Below are 27,313 nucleotides of genomic sequence, written 5' to 3'. Positions count from 1 at the left end.
GGCGGCGGGGCCCGCGGTGAGCGGCGGGAGGGAGAGGGAGAGATGGCGGGTGCGGCCCCACCGGGACCCCGCGGGCGGTGCGGGATCTTTCCGGAGCGGGGGCAGCCGCGGGGAACGGGGGTCCCTGCCGGGGCCGGTGGGAGGCTTGTGTGGCCTGCCCTGGGACGGCCGAGGGAGAGGCCCCGGCATGCCAGGCCCCTCCGGGCCTCGGTAACCCGGGCCCGCATCCCCGCGGTGTTCCCATCCTCACGCTCCCTATCCTTGTGTCCCCATCTCGGCGGTGTCCCCATCCTCACGCTCCATATCCCTCTGTTCCCATCCCCTCGGTGTTCCCATCCTCACGCTCCCTATCCTTGTGTCCCCATCTCGGCGGTGTCCCCATCCTCACGCTCCATATCCCTCTGTTCCCATCCCCTCGGTGTTCCCATCCTCACGCTCCCTATCCTTGTGTCCCCATCTCGGCGGTGTCCCCATCCTCACGCCCCCTATTCCCGTATCCCCAGCCCCTCGGTGTTCCCATCCTCACGCCCCATATCCCTCTGTTCCCATCCCCGCGGTGTCCCCGTCCTCACGCTCCCTATCCCCGTGTCCCCGTCTCCCATCCCCGCGATATCTCCATCCCTGAAATGTCACCCTCCCTACAGTGTCCCCATCTCCTACCCCGTGACCTCTTCAGCGTGTCCCTCATCCCCGCAATGTCCAATGTCCCCATCTCCTATCCCCGTGTCTTTTTCCCGATTCCCCCATTCCTCTGGCTTCTCCTATCCCCGTGTCCCCGTCACCGCGATGTCACCATCCCTATAGTGTCCCCATCTGCTGTCCCTGTGAGCTCATCAGTGTGTTCTCATCTCCCATCCCATACCCCCATCACTGTGATGTTGCCATTCCTGCAGTGTCCTGTGCTCCCCTCCCAGCAATGTCCCCATTCCCATGTCCTCATCCCCCCAGTGTCCTCATTTCCCATCTGTGTCCCCAGCCCATGTCCCCATCCCCTCAGGTGATTGAATGGGTGGGTGTCCCAGCAGCTCTCATCTTGTCTCCCCATCTGATGCTCTTCCCGATGTGTTTCCTTTTAATTGATGTTATTTCTCCTCTTTTTTCCTCTCCATGAGCAGACAGGTGGGAGCAAAGATGCCATCAAAGCAGAAGCCAATGCGGTACGGCCACACCGAGGGACACACCGATGTCTGCTTCAATGACACTGGCAGGTAACAGCCCCGTTCCCAGAGCCAGGAGAGGGGTGGGCTTGTTCCTGTCTGATGCTTTCCCAGCAGTTTGGTATTAGGGAAAACCTCCTCTCTAAAAGAGTGGTCAGCCACTGGCACAGCTGCCCGGGCCAGTGGTGGAGTCCCCATCCCTGGGGGGATTTAAAAGCTGTGTGGATGTGGCACTTGGGGACACAGATTGGTGGTGGCCTCAGCAGTGCTGGGGGAGTGGTTGGGCTCGATGATCTTGGAGGGCTTTTTCAATCTGAATGATTCTGTAAGTTTCTCTGTCAGCCACTGCTGGGTGAGGTGCTGGGATGGATTTATGGCCTGGCATGGTCCAAGAAATCCTTTGGGTTTTGCCTGTGCTGAGGACTGGCTGTGTGACATATTTCGGTGCTCTGAGTTTAGAAGTGATTGATTTATAACTTAAATGTAAGCATATATATATCCCCATGTATATATATATATAGTATTATATATATAAAAATATAAACTCTATATGCACATTTTATGAGAGTGACTTCATAAATTTTAGCAGAGATCAGTGTAGTGTGGGAGTAAATACGTTTATGTATGCACTAAGAAATTAAAAATATAGTTGAAGGAATGCAATATTGGGATTGCTATATTTTCATCTCTTCCTTGTGCTAGTTCTTGAATGTATAAATACAAACTATATATTTAGTATTACCTTTTTATAGACTAAAAAGTAAACTAAAAAACCCCCAAGCCCTCTCAAAACAAACTCAGAGGATCCACCTTATATACTGGTTATGGTTAAAGTCCATATTATTTTATTCCTTTCTTAAGTTCATTATCATTGCAAAGACAGTTCATAGGACTGGTAACAATCCCTTGAAACCAACAAAAAGCCTCGTTTGGCATTCCGACCAGATGCTTCAAAAAGGATGCAGATTCCTGGATGTTAACAAATCCTGTCTCTTTCCACAGCTGCATTGTGACTTGTGGCAGTGATGGAGATGTTAGGATTTGGGAAAACCTGGATGATGATGATCCAAAGTCCATTAATGTGGGAGAAAAGGCCTATTCGTGTGCTCTAAAGGTAGGGTTGTTAACACAGCTCCTCACAGTTGTGGATCTTCCTGCAGATTGTGGATCTGCCAGCTCAGGGATGCTGCCTCTGTGGGTAACAATAAACAGGAATTACCTCTGACAATTCATTCTACCCCATACACAGCTGTAGAGGAATTATGACTTACACTAAACTTGTGTAATGCTTTTTTCCCTTCCCTTCCTTCACGTTCAGTTATATTAATTTCTGACTTTGATCTCCATTCTGAGAAACAAACCCAGCAGATTAAGCTAATTATGCAGTGAACTTTTTAGGCTGTTTCAGTGTTTTCTCACCATGTGAGTTGCAAGAATTTTCCCAGCATAGGACGTGATCAAGTATTAGGAAGAAAGCCAGGAGGTTGTTTTATGTGGGCCAGTGTTAAAGTCCACAGAGTTATAATCTGTATTAATCAAAACTTGCTTTCACAAAGTGAGTAATGGTTTGGTAACACTTTTTTTTTTTTTAATAATTGGTTGACATTTCACTCTCAAAATTGTTGTTTGGCCTAAAGATACCTCTGACCCAGTGTCCCTGAAGTGAGAAGAGGATTTATGTAATAGAAAATAATTATTTTTACTATGCATGTTCATGTATTTAGCTTGAGAATTGTCACATTATTTCCTTAATGTCTAATTTTTTTTATATTACATTAATCATATTGGGTCTAAAATATTGTCTTTGTGGCAATTTTAGAAGAGAAGACTTCCAGAAGCTACATCAGTTCTACAAATATTGTGTATTTTACCTGGCAGTGATAAGGAGAAATTTTTAAATTGTTTTTCAACTACTTGTGATTTTGTAGAGGAGTATGAAAGAGGAAATAAATGAGTATTAACATATTTGTATTGCATTGTAAGAATTATAATTTGAAATAATATTCAGAATTAGTGCCTTAATTGAATCCTCTTTCTTATGTCCTTTTTAACATACCTCATATAGCTATTCCTCAGTACCATTAAAGTCTATTTTCATCATTGATTTTTAGGGTATTTTGCTGTAGATTTCCCTCACATTAATTATTGTTTCACAAACCAACCACGTTTCTTGAATGGATTCTCTTAGCAAATCAGTGGCTGAGCCAGAAATTGCTAAAGCTGTTAAAGAATAGATGAGGAAAAATCCTGGGAAAATTGAAAAAGGTGCTCCTAGTTTTGAGGGATGTTTTATTTTTAAGCAGTGGGAGACTTAAATGTCAGAAAACCATTTTTCAAAAATTACCTTTCATTAATGAAATGCCATGAGGGACTGTTCTGATGTTGATGTAATCTAGTTAATAAATCTAGTATCTTATTTTTTTAGGTTATTCACTACTGACTGCTGCTTCCTTTACCTTCAGGAATTTTACTGTCATTTTATACACCTTAACAAAAAACCCCAACTGCAGTACTGCCTCCCCCCCAAAAAAATACACACAATAAAAAAGAAAATAAGGCATTTCTTTATATTTATTTTAAGTTTTTACTACTGTGTACAACTGAGGAATAGTATTGTCACTCAAAGAGGTGTCATTTTCCAAGAATAGGATTATTTATTTTATTTTGCACTTTTTAAAATCTGGGTTAATTTTCAGTAAACATCTGCCTTCTGTTTTCTGCAAAGAACTGAGCTATAGTTCATGAACTTGTCATCTTTCCCTGATGGAATTTGACTGAGAATTCCAGTCCAAGGGTGCCCTCTCCTGATGCTGCAGCAGATCTAAATAGCATGCAAGTTACTTTGGTTAAAGTGATATATTATTAAAGTTACTTTGCTTGTCTGTATTTTGGGTGGAAAAATATACATTAAAGAGTATTTCCTGTGCTGCTTTTACTATCAGACCTTTTTGGAATGAATAAAGTTAATCTGCCAAAATATTTGGGGCATCAGAGCGGGATTTTTGTCTCTGTGGCGTAAATGTGTTTTAACTGACAAGTTTTGTGGCTGATTTTGTTGTCAGAATGGAAGGTTGATCGCAGCAGTCTCCAACAACACTGTCCAGATCCACACATTTCCTGAGGGAGCTCCAGATGGGATCCTCACTCGTTTCACCATGCCTGTCAACCACGTCACCTTTAGTCCTGATGGCACCAAAGTTGCTGCTGGATCCAGGTAATGAGTGAGGAAAAACCCTGCTGCCCTTCAGAATCTGGAAACTCCCTCACTGGCTGATTGTTACCAGCGAGGTCATGAACCCACAAACCTCTGAGGGCTGGAAAATGCCTTCAAGGGGGTGGAGGGGAAGAAAGGAATGAAGAGGAGTTTAGGAAACAATGCTCTGGGAGATACTTGATCCACCAAGTAGTTTTATGTAGAAGTCTGGTGTTGTGAAACAATTTCTTTCTGAAAACACTCTCTTGAGTGTTTTCAGCTCTCAGTTGAAGCACAAGTGTTCACCCTTCTGGATGCCTCCTCTCAGCAAGGGTTTTGTCACTGGGAGCTGAGGATGATGTCCCAACTGCTCAGGATCATGGAGCTGCAGATGAATGTGCACATCTAAAAGTTAGATTGATTCTGATTTGTGTGAGAGTTTTGAGTCATTCCCTGGCATAAGCATCACTGATCTGCCAAATGATAACAGATTACGCTTTCAAGACTTGCCTGAGGGGAATTTAATATGTAGTTTAGTTTTTTTTCCTAGGGCAGCACATGTGCTTTTGCAGAATATACTCTAGTCCTTTAACAGAGAAGGCAAAATAGCCAACAGACAATGGGTTTTTTGAGGATTTTTTTTGTGTATTTAAGGCTCAGGTGATTCTTAATTGGATTTGGTGAACTCTTTGGGCAGTCATAGCTAATGCAAGTTGTCTGCCTCTCTTCTGGAATTTTGCTCCACAGGGGAGATGGCAGAGATCTGCTTCCTGACTCCTCTAAGTGTGAATTGAACCAGAAAAGCATTTTGGATGAACGTGTTGGACTGTGAACTCTGGCAGCAGCTCCACCAAAACTGGGAGGCTGGGCAGTAACCACTGTAATCTCCAAATCTGACAGGGATCATGGCTTTGGGCTCTCTGCCAGTGCTTGTTTCTCAGAGAACAGCTCTGCCCCAGGATCCAGCTTTGATTAGAGAGATTAGGCAGGCAGCAAACTCTTTGCTGTTTCTAAAACTTTTATAACTCCCCAGAACTCCTGCAGCCTGGCTGGGGCTCCCACATTTTTAGGAAAAAGAGCTCACAAGACTGTCAGGCCACCCCTCAGTGAGGTCTTTGTCATACTAAAGGAGAATGGTGAAAGCCATGAAGTGAAGGAGTGCAGCTGAGAAGAATTGCTTTTATTTGTCCTAGATTTTTCCATTTTCATATGAAATCTTCAAACTTCTGTTGCATATGAATTTAACATCTAACTGGCTGCAAAGTTAGCATGAACTATATGAAAAAGGTTAAAAGTAATGGTTAACTCTATAAAATTAGATGCTAAAATGAAATTTCTGAGGGTATTGCAATGAGGTTTCAAAGGGAGTGGTACTGGAAGTTTATCACAGGAGCTTTTTGTCTTAGGAGTTAGGACTGATATTTTGAGTTATTCTGCAGCATTGGCTGCAATTCTGGAAGAAGAAATGAAGTTGTTAAAATTCTCTCATTGTATCTGATGCACTAAATAGTCTTTAAAATTCTGTTAAAAAGTTACACAAAATAAAACTACTTGCACCATCTTTTTTTAAAAAGCCACTTGGCCAAATAATTATATTAATGAATATTGGTCCCACTATGTAGATAGTTCTTGTTAAGTCATCAGCTCTCTGGTATCTGAGCAGAGATTTTTATTAGGTCATGTAGAATATTATTTTGAAGAGATATATGGTCTGTGTGTACATAATATCTTCTTCAAAAACAACCATATTTTATAAATTTTGACATGAACAAAAATAATTTTCTGCTAAAACCAGTCTGGCCTGACTTCTATTGTAACAAGCCTGAAGATTCTCATTTTCCATTACATCATATAGTGTTGAGAGCTGTAACTTCCCCAAAAGATATTTAATGCCCAATTTCTATTGCCATAAAAACATAGTTTGTCATTGTTAATAGCAATGTTAACAATTTTATGTCATTGTCATCTGCAGTGACTTTATGATCAAAGTTGTGGAGGTGACTGATAGCAGCAAGCAGAAAACATTCCGAGGACATGATGCTCCTGTTTTAAGCCTTTCTTTTGACCCCAAGGATGTTTACCTGGTAAAAAACCAACTTTTCTTATTTTCTTTCTGCTTTGAATCTCATTTTCCTTGGGGATTTTTTTTTTTTTTAACCAAAAAAACCAACCAGTGACTGGGCAGATGAGACAATTTCATTTCATCTGACCTTGCTGGTGATGAAGTGTCACAACTTGTTGCATCCCAGGAGAACTCACTCTTTGCTTTACTAATCAGTTACTGTCTGTGTTCTTCTGGAATCTAATTTAGAGGAGAAAAGGTGCCTCACTAAATATATGTAATATTAATTTTGAGCCTCTTTTGCAAATAAATAGCTCACTTGAAGTATGAGGGTTTGTAATTACAGCAGCTTGGAGCTGAGTACAATTATCAAGATGACAGCATTGGAAAGTTTTAAATCTTAAAGTGGTTTAAACAGGGAGGCTTTCTTCTTAAAACTGCCTGTGTATCCTGTGTGTGTGGCATTGGTTATAGGGATTTTTCAATTTTGTAGCATTAATTTCTTCATGTCTTTAATTATTAATTTGTTTACTCCATTCTCTCACCGAGGCCTCGGCGAGCTGTGATGGTTCTGTCAGAGTCTGGAACATTGCAGATCAGGTAAAGGCTGCCCTTTCCACCTGAAATCTTTCCTAAGCAATCCAGGATTTCACAGACAGCAAGAAGAGCTGGACTGAAATAATCTTCCTGGAGTAGGATTTTCCTTTTGGGGATGAAATCTAGCTATACTTCACAGAATACTTCTGTCTGCTTCTGGGAGAAATTCCAAAACCTGATTATGAAATGTTGCCTGGGTAGCTGTGTTTTGTTCTTCCTGCCTGTGAAATCCTGATTCCTTCCCTTCATCTCTCCTAATTGGCCAACACTGTGAGTGCCAAGGACAAAATGAGGATAGCAACTGACATCAGATTCCTCGTTTCAGAATTTCAGGACTGAGGAATTTTGATTATAATAAACAATTTATTAACTGTAGTAAACACATTTAGCCTCTGCTCTTAGAGCTCTAAGGAACCTGAGAGTTTCAGGTGAAGGCTTTAACAAGGCAGTTCTGCATATGGATATGGCATTAGTTTTGCTAAATGCCACTGACTGGAATAAGAATCCCTGTGGAATTATTCCTGTAAGTGCAGTTGAAAATATCCCCCCCCACACTTGTGGCTTGCTACTTTTTTTAAGACACAAGCATAGTTGTGTGAAATCTCATGTTCCAGACTGACAGTGGCTGCCTTCTGGGGAAATTATGTTGAGAATGTTCCAGGCTTGGGGCAGTTTGATGCATGAATCTGTGCTGTGATTTGAGATTACAGCCATTCATTCTTTATACAGCTGGGACCATATTCAGGCTGTGGTGTGTCACCTTGCTCCAGTTGATCTGGGTTTGACAAATGCTTTTTGGCCACATTTCTCTATAACCTAAGAATAGATGGGCTCATTTGTTCTGTACTTTGTTAAAAATACATGTTCTGTGATCTTATTTCTGTTACAAGTAGTTTTATTGTCATTAAAATAGTTTCAGGGCTACATTGACAAATTATTTTTAAGGCAGTATGTACTACTGTATTTTCATGAAAGCAATTATTTCAGTTCAGATATATTTCTTCCTTTTGCTTTTTTTCCCCACCCGTTTCCTTTAAGAATTTGTCCTAAACAGCAGATTTTTGCTGAGCTAAAAAGCTTATTTTTTTAAATTTTGTTTTCAGACATGCACGAAAAGCTGGCTGCTGCTACAGAAATGTAATGATGTGATAAATGCTAAATCAATCTGCAGGCTTGCCTGGCAACCTGGCACTGGCAAGGTAAGTGACATTCTTTTATCACATCTTAATCCTTCTTTTGCCTCTGAGTCCAATGGTAGAATTCAATCTGGGCAAGCCTAAATTGCACCTCCTGGGTATTAAGGAAAATATTTGGGGTGAAGTTCCCTTTTAGGAAACATAAAAAGCTGGAAATGGCTCCTTGTTTAAGCTCCAGACTGAGTTTGGCAGGAGTCCAGCTGTCAGCCTGAACCAGCATTAAACAGTCTTGGTGTGCTTGAATAGGAAGGAACATTGTACACGAGGGAAGTAATCAAATTGTTCATAACAGAGCATCAAAGGAGTCCTGTCCTTCTCTGCTTTGAGTAAATTTTGCTCTAGTCAGTAAATATTTCCTCAGTAAGTTGCTCCCTTTCTTTTCACCTGAAGATCAAAGTTGCAGCCATGTGGGGTTGGTGTCTTCTCCCAGGTCACAAACATCAGGACGAGAGGAAATGGCCTCAGTTTGCATCAGGGGGAAGTTTAGGTTGGATATTAGGGAAAATTTCCTCACCAAAAGGGTTGTCAGACCTGGCCCTGCTGCCCAGGGCAGTGGTGGAGTCCCCATCCCTGGAGGGGTTGAAAAGCTGTGTGGATGTGGCACCTGGGGACGTGGGTTAGTGGTGAAGATGACACTGTCAGGTTAATGGTTGGACTTGATGACCTTAGAGGGATTTTTCCAACCTAAGTGATTCCATGATTCTTCAAAATCCCTGGCTGCTATGACAGTGTTATGTTTCAATTTTCTGTGGAAGAGTGAATGTCACCCTCAGTACAAATTGTTTCAATATCCATATTGCATAAAACCAAATACTTTCCATTTTTCGGCTAATTCTTCACACACACATGTATTCAAAATGTAAGAAGTTGTCCTGCTTCTCTTACAAAGCAAATTGTTAGAATCCTAACAAAGATAAATCCTAAAGAAATAACCAGCCAGTAACATTTATATAGAAAATGAAATGAGCTGGTTTAGGAATCAGCTATTAAAATCAGATTTATTGAGAAATTGTAACCTGATCAAAAGGAGTCTGGGGAGGGAGGGTAAAGAATCACCTAAGCCTTGTGCTCAGGGCATTGAAAACTATGTGTATGTGTGTGTCATGTTTTGATAAATTAGAACTTATAACCTTATGGTGCAGTTCTCTGCCAGAAGGAAATGAAGATTACAGTAAAAACAGGCATGTTTTGCTCTGTTGCCTGTGGAAAGCATTAAAGAACCTTGTAATTTAAATTACTTCAGCTTGCTCTCTCAGTTGGCATGGTTGGGATGTTAGAGAGCTGTTAAATCCTGAGGCAGTCACATCTATGAGGCTTCTGAATGAAGAAAATGTGCTGCTTGAGTGTTCTGTTTGACAGGTAACTTGTTCTAAATGGTGTAATATTTTTCCTTTGAGCAGCTGCTGGCAGTTCCTGTAGATAAAGTTGTTGAACTGTTCAGAAGAGAGAGCTGGGATAGTCAATTTGATCTGTCAGATGCCTCCATCACACAGGTAGGTGCAGAAACCAGGGGCTTGTTAAATACTCTGTAATTTAAATGTTATTTTGCTAGAAATTGACTTCTGCTCAGTACCTCTCCCTGGCCCCCTTCTCTTGGTAATGATTGCTCACATTTTCTGTTTAATTTCCCATCCTTTTGCTTTCTGTTGGAAAACAGGGCAGAGATGCTGAGTGGTGTCAAACACCTCCATGTGGCTCTGATTCCCCTCCTTCATTTATAGTAACCCACCAGCTCTCTAAAGTCTGCTGGTGACTCACCCACTGCAGCTGAAGAACATCTGTTTTCACAAATTTCTCTAAATACAGAGCTTTTTAGGGAAAATGTCAGGAGTATTATTTCTGTATGGAGCAGAGATGTCACTTGTTCACTTTCTATTTTACTGAGCTGAAATTTAGTAGACCTGACTATGCCACCTTCTTTCTTTTGGCCTCACTATGTACTTGGGAATTTTTGGGTTGAAGAGAACTACCTTCTAGTGTTATTAAAATGCAGAACACACAGCCTTGGATTTTAATTTATGGGACTGTATGAAGTTCAAAATAAATAAAGCAATGTTTAGTGCTGAATTTGCAAAATACACTCTGCTTGTTTTTGCATGTCTAGAATTGGGTTTTGTTTGGCCTCATGGCACTGTTTAATGACAGAAGATGCATATTCTGAAACAAAAATATGTGTGCTATCTTAAAGAGTGGTTTTTTTTAAGCAACTGTTTTTATAATAGTCTTTAAAGAAAAAGAGCTACATAACCCCAGCCCATATACAGAAGGCTGGATATGGTCTGCTAAAGATGATTATATATTTACATTTTTTTGTTCCAGGTTATCTGTCTGTTTTAAGCTCCAGAATAGGAATGCTGTGCATGCATTGGTCACGTTTTATTATTATTTGTTTTATTTTTTTCCCATAGCCTTTGAATGTTGTGGTCTGGTCTCCTTGTGGGCAGTTCCTGGCAGCTGGAAGTGTGGATGGGAATTTAGTGGTGTGGAATGTGGAAACCCAGCAGTGCATAGAGAGGTATTCAGTGCTGTTCCATAAATCAATCCCCAAGTTCATCTCTTCTTCTCAAAATAAAATTTTATGGTCTTTTCTGTAAAACTTTTTTTGTGCAAATGTAGAACTCTGCCTCTTGAAAAACTCTGAGATTTACAGGGTTTTCTGGTTTAACCTGACAGGCACCTTAGGGAAGGGACTTGGATTTTGTTTAAATCCCAGAATCTTTCTTTTTGTGTATATCTGTTATTATTTTTGAAACTAATGATTGATTAAAGGATAGCTTTGGTGGAAACAAATTTTCCTCTCATCCCAGACCCTAGTAACATCTTTTCTAGAGGGAAACACAGGTCAGTCAGTTGGCCATCCTCACCTGTAAACCAAAAAGGACAGACTGGCAAATGCAATTTGGTTAATTAAAGCTCTTAAAAAACCCTAAATATCCCTCCAATTAAAATCAAAGGTATTATTAAATGAGGTAGAGAAGAAGAAAATTACCTGAATATTCTGTGTAAGAAACATGATTGTAATTGCAATCTCTATGTTAAGAATTATTGACAGGTTATGTAAATAATTAATGGGATGATTTTTGTAAGGATAAAGGGTGGGAAAGATAGAGTTAATTTATCAGTTTATTCAAGAGAAACAAAGTATGTTCTTTCTATAACTGGATGGCTCTGGAATAAATGAATGCTGAGGAGTTCCTTTGTCTTCTAAATGTGTATCAGGAAGCAGTTGTTTTAAGAATATGATTCTGATTGATTTTTAAACCTTAAATTATTTTCTTCATAGAAAAGGAAGACTTGCTCTATTTTTGTAGCAGCTGTGGTGCTTTACTCTGAAGATGGCCTATTAATTATCCTATTATGTGTAATATGACTTTCTTGTACTAATAAAAATTACCACTTTTTGCAATAACTCTTGGAGGGGAAGCTTCTGCCCTGAGGACTTTACTAAAATCCATTATTTTAATATTCTTTTTAGGATGAAGCATGAGAAAAAATACTCAATTTGTGGACTGGCATGGCACCCTAAGCATAAAAAAATTGCTTACACAGACAATGAAGGAAACCTGGGGCTGTTGGAAAATATTGGTGATGTGGAGAAGCCCAGTGACAAGGTGCTCAGTACCAATGACTTCTTGAATGAATTGAATTGACTTTTTGAATGACTTCTTGAATGAATTTCATTATTTAGGTTATGTGGAACGCTCTGTTTTGTGCTTTGCAAGTTCCCTCTTGTGTGTTAATTTATTTCTTGAGTTGCATGTCCAGAGGAAGTTCTGTGCTGATGGCTAATCTGGTTGCAGGTTGCCAGTGCAGTGGCCAAAGACTACAACGATCTGTTTGATGGAGATGATGATGATTATTTAAATGGGGACGTGATTGAACCAGCTTCTTCCCCAAAAACTGGAGAGAATGAGGATGATGCTGATGACCTTATGCAACCCCCAGGCCATGGGAGACGGGCAGTAATTGATGATGATGATGATAACTCACTAGGTACACAATGAACTGGTTTTCCAGAGCTCTTTTACTGGGATGATCTTTTAGCATCCTCTACTCAGATATATTCTGTCTTTGTTTTTCCAGAGAAATCTTGACTGTTTTAAATTTTTTTAACCTACATTGTGTCATAATACTGTGTGTGAGATTTTTTTTTTTTTTTCTTTTACTTTTAGATATTGGGTTGATTAAAGCTAGTTCTGGTCTTCTTGAGAAGGAAGATGATGGTGATGATCAGACTGGTGGCTTTTCAGCTTTGCCACCATCATCTACACAACAGCCTTTCTATGATGGGCCAATGCCAACCCCCAGGCAAAAGCCCTTCCAGTCTGGCTCCACTCCTGTGCATCTGATGCATCGATTCATGGTAAATCTGTGTGGTTATTTAGATTTAGATGCTGGTTATTTAGATTTAAAACATTAATTTTGTATTTAGTATTGTCCATTTCATGTCATGTTTTAATCTAGGCCAATATTTTTTAATACTTTACAGTGTGAAGCTAAATAATGGAAGGTAGCTTTGTTTTCATGCAAGGACTCCATAATGTTTTGGTTTACATTTCAGTTGCTTTAGAAATAAGTACTTTGCTTTAAGACAAAATCAAGCTATGCAGTTTGTACCCGTGCTACTCAATTCTAGCAAATGCATTTAAAAATTCCTTTCTATGTCAGAACTGTGGATAATTTTGTGCTGTAAAGACTTGTATGTTAAACATTCACTATAAAGTTCTTTTACACTTAATTTGGAAGGGAGAAAAATGTCTGAGCAGTGAGAGTGAAACTACTTTCTGCCTAATTCAACTGTTTTAGGAACCACAAATCCCAATTACTCAGGTCTCCAATCTTTCTCCAGCCTGCCACCCACTCTGGTTCCAGATAAAATAATTACAGCAAGCTGGTTTAGGGCAGCATATCTGATGGATTTAGGACACTTGACTTGATGGGTTTCTTTGGGTGTGTGTGGTTCCTTCTGCCAGGTGTGGAATTCGGTCGGAATCATTCGCTGCTACAACGACGAGCAGGACAACGCCATAGACATCGAGTTCCACGACACCTCTGTGCACCACGCCACTCACCTCCCCAACTCCCTGGGCCACACCATGGCTGACCTCTCCAATGAAGCCATCCTGCTGGCCTGTGAGAGCACAGAGGAGCTTGCAAGGTAAGTCATGGCTTTGCTCTGCAAAACCCATAATAGGAAGGTGCTTTTAACTTGTTTCAAATATTTTGGCTTTTGTTACTGGCTTCTGTCGATTCTGAGGTTTTTGGGTTTTGATCATGCTTTTTATTTATGGGTGTCTTGGTTTGAAAAGACAGGTGTCTGCTAAGGAAGGCACGAGCCTTCCTTGAAAAGGAAAATGCAAACCCCCTCCCTCTGAATTACTATAATTTTAAAATCAAAAAGCTTTCAGGTGAAGATATAGAAATAGGAATAAATGTTCTTTAATAGGAAAACTAAAAATACAAATGCAATAGTACAAACAAAAAAAAACCAAAGCAAAAATACACTGAGTCAGAACATGCCCTGTCACCTTGTGGGTCAGGGTGGTGGCACAGTCCCATCCCATGGGGGCTCAGCCCTCCTGCAGTGCCAGCTGTGCTTCTGCTGGAGCAGGGATCCTGCACAAGGCTGCAGTTTTCCTCTGAAGCCAAATAGTTGTGTGTCTGACAGTGATATCCATGGGCAACACTGCATTAGAATTAATTTTTGATTCAAAACTAATTTAGCCAATTCTTCTGTTTTCTAACACAATCATTGAATAATTTCTTCCTAGGTACTGGCTTTGATGGGGACCAGTGCCTTGGGATACAGCTGATGGAGCTAGGAATGAAGAAAAGACAAATTTTGCATGGAGATCCTGTTTCTCTGACAAGAAAATCCTATTTGGTGTGGGTTGGATTCTCTGCAGAAGGTATGAAACACCTGCATGAGAGGTGATGGGAAGTACTGACACTGCTGGGGGGATTACAGGAAAGCTGCAGAGGGACTTTGGACAAGACAAGGAAGAATGGCTCCAAACTGCCAGAGGAGGGTTAGATGGGATTTTAGGAAGGAATACTTACCTGTGAGGGTGGGCAGGCCCTGGCACAGGTGCCCAGAGAAGCTGTGGCTGCCCCTGGATCCCTGGAAGTGTTCCAGGCCAGGTTGGACAGGGCTTGGAGCAGCCTGGATTAGTGGAAGGTGTCCTTGCCCATGTCAGGGGGTGGAACAAGATGGTTTTTAACGTCTCTTCCAACCCAAAACATCCTGCTATTTTATGGAGAAGCTTGGCTAATTAATGCCCTTTCAATAATGTAGATCTTGGGACTTGGACTTTTTCTTCCAGCCTCCTCAATAATAAACAAAATTCTGTTTTTCTATGCTTTCAGTATATTTGTCAGAAATCTTTAATATTTTCCCATTCAAATGTTATCAAAACTTGTACTCCTGATTGCTTTTCCTGCTCAGCCAAAATAAATAAACTCTGTTAATACACCATAAGAGCACCCCAACCCCCTAAAGTTAGTAGCTTGGGAGGACCTTTTATGACAGACATAAAAAGTAATTGTATAGTAGCTGATTTCCTTTGGGAATCTGCCCAAGCAGTATAAATTCGATTTGTCCATAAAATGTTTTAATTTTGAACTTGTCAGTTGACCAGCAGTGGTGCTGGCTGACAGAAGGTGGCGCATCTCTCCAAGGAAACTGCCTTTTCCAAACTGATTTCTGCCGTGTTTGGGAGAGAGGACGTCTGTCTGAAATATGTAAACCATCATTTCCCAGCTGTACCCACCACTCCCACCTTGCTGGGCTGTAATTTGCTGCCTGTCAGAGGAAATGCTCTCATTTGTAACAAACAGGTACCCCTTGTTACGTGGATTCCGAGGGAACCGTGAGGATGCTGAACCGAGGGCTTGGGAACACTTGGATTCCAGTGTGCAACACCAGAGAGCATTGCAAAGGGAAATATGATCATTACTGGGTCGTTGGCATCCATGAAAAGCCCCAGCAGCTCAGGTCAGATAATTCATGCTTCGTTTGTCTTGGTTTTCAGTCCTAGAGAATCATTTTCAATTCCTTTTTACAAAACTGCAGACTTCAGCTGGTGCTGAATCAGGTGCCTGGTAAATAGGCACAGCAAATGGTAACTCCCCAAATGGAATTCTGCATGGAGGATTCTGTATTAAACTGGCTTGGAGTAACTCATTAGAGTTTTCTAATTTGTGACTGATTAATTGGCTCAGAGGTGTGTGCACTTTATTGACACATTCATAAAATTGCATTTTGCAAGAGAAACTTTCTGAAGTTAGGGTGACTCTTAGAAATCTACTTCTGCTTTTGATGGCTTTGGTTGTTTTTTCTTTTTTTTCCCAAGTTTTTGGGGTTCTTGGTATCTTTTTTCTCCCCCTTTGTTTCCCCCTTTTTTGGCTTAGAAAATAGTCCAATCCTGTAACTCATCTACATCATCAGACACAGATAAATCAGAGCTGTCTGTTACTACATTAATATTTAAACTGTGGCCTTGAAGAACCATTTTGGATGTAAAATATTCAGCTGAAAGCTAACTATTTCTTTATGAAATGTTATACTGGTGTGTCTAAATAGCTGTTTCTCTTTAGTATGACATGTATGCTGGACATTTTGTTGCTAAGCTTTATTTGTAGCAGTTTTTATTCAGTGGTCTGTGTCCTTTTCCTACCAGGGCAGAATCCATCAGCTCACATATTTTACTGAAATTTAGACTCTTGTACTTTACTAATTACGGACAATTGTAGAGTTTGTGGGAGACTGAATTTTATTTAAACTTATGTGGCATTCTTCATAATACTCTGCTTTTTTGGAATAAGGGAAATAATTTGATACCTCTGTTAAAATGTCACTTCCCTGTCTGTTTCTCCCTCCAAATCATTATGTTGGCCTCCAGAAAATTCATCAAAAATGTGCAGATCACATCACTGTGAAGCTCTTATCCTGAGTTTTTCCTTGTACTCCAAGAGGGAGAGTGCTGCTCTCTGAATTGTTAAGCACATTTTACTCAAAGGCAGCAGCATAATGAAGATAAGGATGGGGGAGGGTTGTTGTAGGAACACCACATGCCTTAATTAAGAGATAGCCAGAACACTGATGCTTCCTGTTCTTTTTTTCCAAGTCTCTGGAACAGCAGCTTAGAAACCCAGATGTTTTTGTCAGTGCTGCATTGGTGCTGCAGGAAATGCAGCTCTCCCCCAGTCAATGGTTTGTTTAAGTGATTGTTACCAGAAATTACTCCTTTAAATATAGTGAAGCAATAAGTCTGTGCCTTCAGTTGTTCAGTGGTTTCTGATTTTAATATATTGCATGTACTCTTTGTGACAGCTGTTAAAACAAACATTCTGTGACATCAAGATCAGAGTGTATTACATGCCACATTTGGAGTTTCTAGTGTGAACAAGAGCAGCGTGTGCCTTGCTGGTTTTGAACTCTTTTCTTGCTTTTACCATGCAATCTTACACATTGCTGTATTTTAGCCAGTCATTTAGTTGCTTCTTTCCAAAGGACAAATCCTCTTAAAGTATCTTGCTGCTTAGGAGAGCTGGTTTGGGTGTGGAACATCTGGTGATGTTGTGTTTCTGTGCACAGGTGTATCCCTTGTAAAGGAGCCCGCTTCCCTCCCACCCTGCCACGACCTGCTGTAGCAATCCTGCCTTTTAAACTGCCTTATTGCCAAGGTGAAACAGAGAAGGGACAGATGGAGGTACGGAATGGTGTGGAGTCCACAGCTGGGAGGCTCAGGTGTCCCTGGAGTGGGGATGATACAAGACCCCTATAAATCCCCTCTGCTGTGAAAGAGGAACAGTGCAAACCCTGAGGAAAACACGTGGCCAAAGGGGTTATTTGGGTTCAGTGTTTTGTGGAGCTTCTCTGGTTTGGGTCACAACTGTTCCTAGAAGAGCACAAAATAAAACTGGCAGAGCTGATGCAAAGTTGTATTTACACATGATCTCTTTCTGACTGCTGAAGTCTTTCTCACTCTTGTTTTTTTAGTGGGTTGTGATAGCAGATTTGGGGATCCCAGTCAAGATGCCCTTGAATATGTCTGGGTTTTACTATTTTAGGCATAACAAAATTTCTGAAAGATGTACTAAGTATCCAGATTCATAATCACTGAAAACACAGGTCTTCTTCTGGCTTGGCTTATTTGGAGTCTGGTTGAAGCAGGATGTGCCTGTGGACAACTTTTAGAAAAAGAACTGTCTTTATTCTTCAATTTCTATTGGTTTAAGTATTTCAAACTTGTAATGCTCAGCTGTAATGCACAAAAGAGAAATGAACATACAATTCTAACCTCAGCCTTTGAACAGTTTAATGCTATTTCAAATTTACTCTCTTTGACAGAAGTGTAGATAAAAAGTTTCAATAGTAAACACCCTGACATTTTTAATGAATTCTTCTTCATTTGGTTAAGTGTTTTATTCATTATCTGATAGTTTGCCATTTCTCCTTCTACCCAAAATAATGGTGTGAGAATGCCAGGAACTGTTGATTTGGCTTGAGGGAATATGTGTAGGTAAAGAAAAGTTTTTCTAATACATCTGATGAAAACATACTGGATTTGAATAAGTTTATAATAATTTTGAACAAGGCTAGCCTGGTCTAACAGCCATACTTGCATTATAGCTTCTGTTTTTGTCTCTCAGGTTAACCCCTAAGTTTGCTGAGTTACTCTGGAGCACTTCCAGTGTGCTGTGGGACAGCAGATAAAATAACTTGTTCTAGAATTGTCTGTCCTGATAGTATATTGGTGAACATGTAGGTTTCATCCTGCTGCAAGCCTGTCATGTAAATGGAATTCAAAATACATGGCAACTGTTTGGATCAGTTTGTGTAAGTGTGGTTGTTATCCATCTTTTCCTTGGTAGGCATTGACTTGAAGGAGAATTGTCTGCCCCTCACCCTCATTATCAGAGGAAAGGAATGATTAAGAATAAGTGGATAAAATACATTGTAAATTATTAGGCATTATGTTGTGGACTGTTTTTCCCCTCTGAATTCCAACACTCATCCTTCTCCCTTTTTTTCAGGAGCAGTACTGGCGTTCTGTTTTATTTCACAGCCACATGGATTACTTGTCAAAAAATGGATACGAATTTGATGAAAATGCTAAAAATCAGGCAGTGAAAGAACAGCAGGAACTTCTAATGAAGCTGTTTGCTGTAAGTACAAATACATAATAGAAAGAATCCCTAAGATTTATCCCTGGGACTGCAGGTGCTTAGGGCCAGGTTGGACAGGGCTTGGAGCCACCTGGGATAGTGGAAGATGTCCCTGCTCATGGCAGGGGAGTGGAATGAGATGAGCTTTAAGGTCCCTTCCATCCCAAACCATTTTATGATTCTATAATTTGTAGATGGCATCTGGTGTAAATGCTGATGTGATTCCTCTTGTTAGGAGTCTGGCTAGTGATTGGCAATCCAGCTAGTTCAGACTCAGGTAAGAGGTGGGCTCCAGTGTGGAGTGTGGGGGAAGAAGAAAATAACAAAGCTTTTCTTTGATCTGTAGCTCATGATTGTTGGTGTCTTATCATTATTCATTCACTCCACCAAGACCATGATATCCTGCTCCTGGAGTCTTGAGGGAGCTGTGGAATTGAGGTGTGTGACTCCCCAGGCTCCTTCTCTTGCAGCTTTCCTGTAAGCTGGAGCGCGAGTCCCGCTGCGTGGAGCTCGCTGAGCTCATGACCCACAGCGTGCTGAATTTGGCCATCAAATACGCCTCCCGCTCCCGCAGGCTCAACCTGGCCCAGCTCCTCAGTGAGGTGGCCGTGGAAAAAGCCTCAGAGCTGGCAGCAGCACAGGAAGATGAGGAGGAGGAAGAGGATTTCCCAAAGCACTCGAGCGCCGGGTAAGGCGAATTTCTGTGGCTAAAACTGGGATGGTTTTTGCTCCTCTGGTAAGGTTTTGGTGCACTGTGGCCCACAGTTTTGCAGGGTATTTGTGGGTGAAGTGACAGCTCGAGTTGCTCTGCTTGGAAATGGTACTTGTGAAATGACACACCCTTGGTGGTGTCTCGTGAGGACTCATTAGTCCCAGGATACCAGCACAGAGGGAAATATCTCCTCTCCTCACTTCCTGTGTCTGTGTCCAGCAGCCTCAGAGCCAAAGCAGGCTCAATGCTAAGTTGCTCTAACTAGAATTTTCTCTTCCCACATTTCCCTACCTTTGGCTGACTCCCACCTATTTTTTTTTCCTTCTTCGCCCCAGTCTCTCAATCTCGATTCATTCCACACCTGTCTTAAAATCCTATCCTTCTCCACCCATCCCTTTCTTTCAATATCCCATCTCAGTTTATTTTATTTAGTCTTATTCCCTCCTAACTAATCCCAGCTCTTCAAAGCTATGGAACATATTACAGGTTGGCTTTGCATTCTTTTTCTCTTTGTGCTATCAATCTTTCCTCTCCTACCTGCATCTGCTTTGTGTAACATGATGAGGCAAAAGGTGTGTGATTCTGTTTTGGTAGGTTTTTTTAAATTGTCATGGGGTTACTTTTTAACATATTTAAATTTATAATAGTAATAATATATATTTATATTCATTTATGTCATATTGTTGAAAGCAATATCTCCCTATAGCAATTTTATGTATGAAGTTTGGGACTTATTTAAGCAAAAGGAAGTGATAAGTCCCTGAACTTATCTGTAGCCTTTCCCTTATTCTTCTGTGTTAAACTGCACAGACAAAACTAATTTCTAAATATTCTGGCTTGTTCTTCTGGATCCTGTGTGGAAGCTGTAATCCCATGTCTGCAACTTCAAACACTCTTAAGGGTTAAAATCCATCACAATCACTATGTTGTTCTTAGTGCCAGAGTAATCTAATACTGATTGTTTTGGTTGAAAGAAATGGGCCTTTTGTTTATGTATATTACACAGATTTTGGTATTTGGCAAATTTTAGGAGGAAAATGCAAGAATTGTACATCATACTATATTGGGAATTTAGAGAATAAACCGATTAAATGTTCAAACTTGATGCCTCCAGTATGAAATTATATATTCATGTTTTATATATATAAACACCTATTATATATCTGTATATATATAAAATACATATAAGCAGTATATATGAATATACTGTGTGTATTCATGTTTACAGAAAAGTAATCTGATGATACTGGAGGTATATGTGTTTACATGAAGATTAGAGAAGATCTTTAATATTTGCATTTATATTTGTTGCAAACTGTTTTGGCAATAAAATTATGGAGTGGTTAATGAATCTTTAATAATCACAGTTTAATCAAGGTATAATGCACATAAATGCCAAGTGTTGTTGTTCTTATTGCCTAAATTAGGTAAGTGAGCTTGCTGCCTGTTTCAGTTTTCCTGCTGACTTGGTGACCACTTCCTTTCTGCTGAATTCCTTCCTTTAGTTCCAGCAGCTCTGCCACCAAGTGGGGTCAGCTGCCAGGCAGGAATGTTCAGCAGGACCAAGAAGTGGAAGATGATGAAGAAACTGATGCCTGTGAGGAAGCAGAAGAAACCCCAGAAGTGCATAAAGAGAGTAAGAAAAATATATTCTCTGAATAGTCTGGGAGTTATCCAGACAGCTTTTGCAGACTCAATAAGGAATTGAGTGGCTCCATATTCCAGCCTGTGCCTGCAGTCACTGCAGAGAAACAAGTTCACTGTGTGTCATCTGCTGTGTCACAGCTGTGTGTGCGTTGTGCTCAGTATCCATTAGAGGGGCCCTGGGGGACTTCTTCCTGTTGCCTGATTTTATTCCTAAAGGACTGGCTCACCTTCTAATCAGTTACTTTGATTTCGGCTCCAGTCGTGCAGGAGGTAGATTGATAGATGAGTAGTTTGGGCACATTTTAAGGAATAAGCTTAAGGTTTAAGAAATAAATGTACAACTCTAAATCTAGGTAGAGGTGGCAGATGGTTTTGTAAAGGTGTTTGTACTCTCTGATAATTTTACTGTAATCATGGAATCACAGAGTGGTTTGGGTTGGAAGGGGCCTTAAAGATTATCCAGTTGCAGCCCTGATGCCAAGGGCAGGGACACCTTCCTCTAGACCAGGTTGCTCAAGCCTCATCCTTCCTTACTTGTCTGTTTGGTTTGATTTTTTTAAAAGAATCTATGCTACAATATTTTATTGCATTTAAATATATTCTCCTTTCCTTTTTCAGAAGAGCCAAATTGTTTCTCCAAAGGTGTCACTTCAGCAGAGGTAACTACTCCAAAGCCTGGTGAGTAAATAATTTATTCCAGGATAAAAGGATGACACCTTTGTCATTCTTCACAAATCTGCTCCTGTTTTTTATCCCTTGTTCTCTTATTACTACTTAAATTTAGTGCGTAACAGTGTTGTCAGATGGTAAATTGACAGAATTGTGGGATGCCTTAGATTGGAAGGGACCTTAAAACTCACCTCATTCCACCCCCCTGCCATGGCAGGGACACCTTCCACTATCCCAGGCTGCTCCAAGCCCTGTCCAGCCTGGCCTGGTCACACAGATTATTTTTAAGAAGTTCCCTGTTCCTGACTTCAGTACCTAATGGTGTCCATAACACTGTTCTGAATGCCTCAGCTGTGCCAAGTGCTGAATCAGTGCCTGCCTGGCTGTGCCATGAAGGCATCCTTTGGCACAAGGGAGAAATGAGAGCAGTGATCAATGGATTTGTTTCACTACCCACAGGCACATTTATTACTTGCAAGGCAGAGTGAGAAATCCTGAGGTAGCGCTGTGAGTGTGGGCAGGCAGGGGCAGACTGTGACCTCCAGCAACCTGCCAACCCTTGAGCAAGAATAATAGGAGTGGAAACGGATTTGGGAGTGGAGGAAGTACTGGGTCTTCCTCTGGGTTTGTATTTTAAGCTGTTGGTCCTGTGTGGCACTTCTGATAACTAAGAATAGCTGAGCACTCACAGCATAACCTTCACAGGGTTATTAAAGTGTCTTTCTACTCATTTGAAATGTGCACATTGCCTCAAAGATTTGGATATATGTGTGAGTGCACACATTTTTACATTCTTTTTTCTCTCCTCTGAAACAGCTCTGGTTGCATCCAGCAGCAGAGGACGAGTGAATCCATTTAAGGTAAGAATTTTGCAGCTTCGATTGTGATGCTGTGAAAATCACAACAGATTCTCTCTGGAGTTTGCAATATAACTGATACCTTGGAGGGGAACATGACAGAAAATAAATAAAACACCTATTTCTTTGTTTTGCTAGGTGTCATCCAGCAAAAAGGACCCAGTGGTCCCCTCAGGAAAAGTTTTAGACAATATGACCAAATACTCAAAGAAAACATCTTCATCTGGCAGTCGAGCTGCAGACAAGCAGAACCCTCCAGTTATAAAGCCTCTGACTCCCAAACCCAAGACCAAGCAGGTAATGTTTGTAGTCTTTCTTGCATCATTTCAGTGAGGAAAGAACAAAAAATTGAATTTTACCAGCTTTTATCAAGTATGAAACCCTGTGAGTAAAGCAGCTTAGATGGCAGAATTCATTTAAGCATAGTGCAAAGACTGTGACAGCACATAAAACAGCAGGAAAAAAAATCAGTTGTAGAAATTACTTTCTGTACTGATCCTTGTGCTTTTATTTTAAATAATATAAACATCTGCTGTGCTGAAATTGGATGGACTAGATACTCTATTAATGCAAGTGATTATTATGTCTTTAGGAAATACTTGGGGTTTGTTAGGCTACATGCTGCATGTTGTCTGAGAGAGAGGTGATTTTACTTTTTTCTTTCTTATTTTCCATTTCTGTAGGCTTCAGCAGCCTCCTTCTTCCAGCCTCGCACACCTGCAGCTAATCCTGGTGAAAAAACAGTGGAAGAAAGAGAAGAAAAAGCAGGAAATGAGTCCCAAGAAGCCAAAGTCGCTGCACAGGAAAACACTGAAAACAGAAGGTGAGAGACACTTGTGTCTCAGTGCCATATTCCAATTTTGATAGAAATACAAGTCCAAAATCTGTTGTATTTCTGAACATATTGAGCTGGCCAGAGAAATATAACATGAAGATTAAAGTTTAGCTCACAAATTGTCACATTTGCAAACCCACCTGAAAAATGTGGGAGGGAATAATAAATGAGCAGTTCAAAATATAATTTTGGGGCTCTAAGCAACAATTTTTGCCTTGATAGTACTTGCAATGACAAATGAAACCATGCTGCTGTGACAGTTCCAAGTATAGGAAATACTGAAATTTCCAACAGCTCTAGAAAATCTCAAAGCCTTGAATCACCTGAGGAGCTCATCTCTTCCTAGCTGAGGCCCTAATGTATTTTGTTCCTGGGAAGCAGATGTATTTCCTAACAATCCCAATCCTCATGAAACCTGCATTATTACAATCGTGTTTCATTTAGGCTTCATTTAGCTGAGGAAGATGAAGGTAATTATTACTCATTTGGACTGGCATTCTTTCAGTTAACCTTTACAGATGATGTTCTGCAACAAGTGGCAAGCAGAGCTGTGAGAAAGATGAGCTGAGCTAATGAATGTGCTCTGTTTTTAGCTTGATGGGACCCTGTCAGAAAGGAAGAGAACCATTATGCTTTGTCATTCTAAAACTGGAATGTTAATCTCCATATATATATATATATATATATATATATCACAGTTTTAATGAAAATGCTTGACTTAGTCTTGCCTTGTCAGCATGTTCTCAGAGCATCCTGCAGTGGGAGAGAGGAGCCTGCTGCCCTGAGAGGTCTGAGAGCAAAAATACCCACTTAGGTGCTGCTCAGAAATGCTGTTTTGGGAGGATGTGGTTTTCCTATAATCTTCTTAACCAGACAATTTTTCTGTGTTTGTTTTAGACCAAAGACAGGTTTCCAGATGTGGCTAGAAGAGAACAGAGCAAACATTTTGACAGATAATCCTGATCTGAATGAAGCAGAAGTAATAAAAGAAGGAATGAGTCGATTTAGAATGCTGACATCAGAGGAAAGGATGGTAAGAAAACATTTTCTAATTCTGTGGGTTTGATAATTTTTTTCTCTCCAGTGAATCCCTGGGTTATTTTCAGTTAGGAATTTTTTCTGGAAATTCCACTCCTATCCATCTTTATGGATTTTAATTTTGAATCGTGCCATGATCTATGACATACCATTTATGAAAATATAAACTGAATTATAAGCAATATCAGAAAGCAGCTTTTCCAAAGTGAGGCTTGTGAGAGGAATGTAATCAATGAACAAATAACAAAAGGAATGAGTTCAAAGTCACATAGCCAGGCTTAATTCACAGGGGATTAAATTTGTTCTCATTTAACTTGTTGAATCTTTTGGGTTTCTCATTTCTTCAGAAAGACAATTAAGAGCTTCAATTTCATATACAGTTTCAAAAGAAATCCAGTTTTGAAGGAGAATGTTGTTACAAAAAAGGAAAGTGAGGAAACAGTTCCTTACTTAATCCCTATTAGTTCATCACAGGAATTATTTCAGTACCTTAAGATCAGAGTGATAATGTGTATTAAACAAAGTGGTGAGCTTTGTGACCTAATTTGTAGTTTTCTGGTCTCCTTCAAAGGTGTGGACTGAGAAAGCAAGAGGAGGAAGAGTCGGTGACTCAGCAGAAGACAAAAAGAGGAAGCGCCCCACAGCTGAGGAAGATGAAGTGAAAAAGAGCCAGGAGCAGAAATCAGAGGACACAAATGTATCCAAAAAATCCAAGCCTTTAGATCCATCCACAAACAACAGATTGTCATCTTTTGCCTTCAAGCAGAGCTAGATGAAGTGGTCCCTTCTCAGTGTCTGTGTTCTGAAAGAATTCATGGAAGAAATTCCTCTGTGTTGAGGAGTTGGCTGCCATGCTTGAAGAGCACTGGCAAAAAGAGTGCCTGGCTCCAAATAGTCTGTTAGAAAGTGGTTTATTATCAATTTTTGAGAGGAATGTTGAATCCCCTCCCACAGTCTTTGACCAGTTCCTGCTCATGGGCCTGTTCCCTGGCAGCACACCCTGAGCAGAGCTGTGTACTGTGGTACACCCCGTGTGCCCTGATAGCAGTGATATTGGGTGCTAAATGCAGATTAATCCTTCTGGGGAGGGTAAACTACTACAAAATCTGCCCTGTGGTTTTAGAGAGGCAAAATAATGGCTTCCCTACCATCCCTACTGCCTTGAGAGCAAAGACACTCCAGGAAATGGGTGTGAGGAGGAGAAAGCTGGACACCAGCAACATGTTCAGCTGCATTTTCAACACCTGTGGCATTGGCAGAGCCTGATGTGGGCAGGGATAGAAAACCAGAGCAGAAACTGAGTTAGGAAGGTCAGGTGTGCAAAGCCAAACCATTCCAGACTGTGCAAAGGTGCTTTCCCAATCCCTGCCTCAGCAGGATCCAGAAACTGCTCGGAACTTTTAATATTTCTAACATTTATGTCTGTAATGTTTGTTTCTTTAAATAAAATGGCTGTTTCTTTATTTAAGGTGGTAGAGTCTTCTTTGCAGTTGTAATTAAAGTAAACAGATTTCTACCTACCAGCCCTAAGGCAGTCAGCTGGTTTTACCCTGCTCTGGAGACAGAGCACTATGTCTAATAAATGTATTTGAAGCAAACTCAAATTTTGAAACATTTCCTAAGATCAGTTAAAATAACGTAAGTTTTTGGCATAACAGCTGAGACTGAAGAGTTCTCAAATTCTTTTTATTTTTCTTGTGTTTGCACAGCCTTTCATTGTTTTCTTTTTTCATTCCTCTTCATACTGGCACAGGGTGCCCAGAGCAGCTGTGGCTGCCCCTGGATCCCTGGAGGTGCCCAAGGCCAGGTTGGACAGGGCTTGGAGCAGCCTGGGACAGTGGAAGGTGTCCCTGCCATGGCAGGGGTAGAACTGGACATTCCACACAAATCACTGTGATTATTGCTGAAAATACATCAGTATTACTTGACTTGTTCTTGAAGATCTTTTACAACCTTAATTCTTCAGTTCTATAAAAGGCAAATGACTTTCAATTCAAAACACACTTTAAACCTTGAAATCTGTGGGTTGAAGATTGAGTGAGATTTCACTAAAAACCATTAGATTTTACTGTAATAAGTATTTTATTAGACTATTTTAGCAATGACTATAGGTAATTTTGGAGAAAACAAGAAGAGGGTTGTGATGTCAACCAGGGATGGGAAATACCAACAGAAAATCCTGAAGAACTGACAACTTCAATACTTCTGTCATCCACAGTTCTTACCTATCATTTCAGTTTTATTTGTTTAAGCTGTTAGTGGGCAGCAAGTAATATCTAATATACATCATTTTTTGCACTGACATAGTGCAGGAAGCATTCTGAGTTTTCTGCTTTCTTTGGGAAGAAGTTACTGTATCAGACTGGGTTTTATTTTTAGCTAGTAAAGCCTGTTTGGGTATATTGGGGAAAAAATAGGATTACAGTGGTAAGGAAAACATCCTGATGAAAAATCACTGGGCTTGGTGAACTGAAATGTTTTCTTTCTCCTGGACTGGGTTGTTCTGAGGGTGACTGGAGCATCTTGAGTGTCGTGCTGGGAGATTTTCCAGGTAATTCTTGTCATCCACATCCAAAATCCATGTTTGGGCTGCCTATCCAGAGCCCTTTACTGACCTGATGTTGGAAGTGGGCAGGGAAAACTTCCAAGGGATCTGGGGAGGCATCCACTGCTGCAAACAATGTCCTACAGAGCACCCAAAGTCCTTTTGGCTCCCAGTGGAGAGAGGAAAACAGCTAAAATAAACTTCCAGGGGAGTTTTCTGGGAGCTGGATGTTTGCAATGACACAGCTCTTCTGAACAAACACACCAAAGGTCGGTTTAAAAGGAGGCTCCTGGATTTAGGGGTGGTTTCATGGAAATCACTGGGGGTATTGGGCACCATCCTGCAGGGCCCTGATTTCCATGTGCTTTTTCTCCCTGCATAATAGTTTTTACAGTGCAACGTTTGTGGGTTTCATCAGACACAATGTCCCCAGCCTTGGGGTCACAGTCTGGATCTCAGGGCAGGTTAGAGCTGGCAGAGCTGCTTCCAACTCCAGATTTGAAAATTTGCATCAGAGCTGTGTGACTGTGGGTAGAATCAGAATTCTAGAATCAGAATTTTTAAGGCTGGAAAAGACTTCCAAGGCCATTGAGTCCAACCATTCCCCCAGCACTGGCAAGGCCACCATTCACCCA

General features: G+C 40.8%; 1 protein-coding gene across 1 annotated transcript; it reads left to right on the top strand.

Annotated features, from left to right (window-relative positions):
• Position 1: 1 nt before the first annotated feature.
• On the top strand, positions 2–25,596 carry WDHD1 (WD repeat and HMG-box DNA binding protein 1). The gene is given in 25 exon segments (XM_041476818.1): positions 2–16; positions 1,116–1,208; positions 2,160–2,271; positions 4,220–4,371; positions 6,323–6,434; positions 6,962–7,012; positions 8,113–8,208; positions 9,606–9,698; positions 10,614–10,720; positions 11,681–11,816; positions 12,006–12,198; positions 12,378–12,568; positions 13,179–13,403; positions 13,814–14,114; positions 15,043–15,199; positions 16,802–16,916; positions 18,244–18,375; positions 18,846–19,063; positions 20,593–20,723; positions 21,353–21,412; positions 22,220–22,263; positions 22,399–22,557; positions 22,944–23,083; positions 23,993–24,128; positions 24,705–25,596. Coding segments are annotated over 24 exon segments (3,339 nt in total). The 5' UTR covers positions 2–16; positions 1,116–1,131; the 3' UTR covers positions 24,906–25,596.
• The last annotated feature ends 1,717 nt before the right edge of the window (positions 25,597–27,313 follow it).

Source organism: Pyrgilauda ruficollis, unplaced genomic scaffold (assembly GCF_017590135.1).
Source record: "Pyrgilauda ruficollis isolate IOZ18807 unplaced genomic scaffold, ASM1759013v1 scaffold110, whole genome shotgun sequence".
Lineage (NCBI taxonomy): Eukaryota > Metazoa > Chordata > Aves > Passeriformes > Passeridae > Pyrgilauda > Pyrgilauda ruficollis.
Note: the sequence above shows the minus strand (reverse complement) of the source record. Positions and strands in the feature narration are given on the sequence as shown.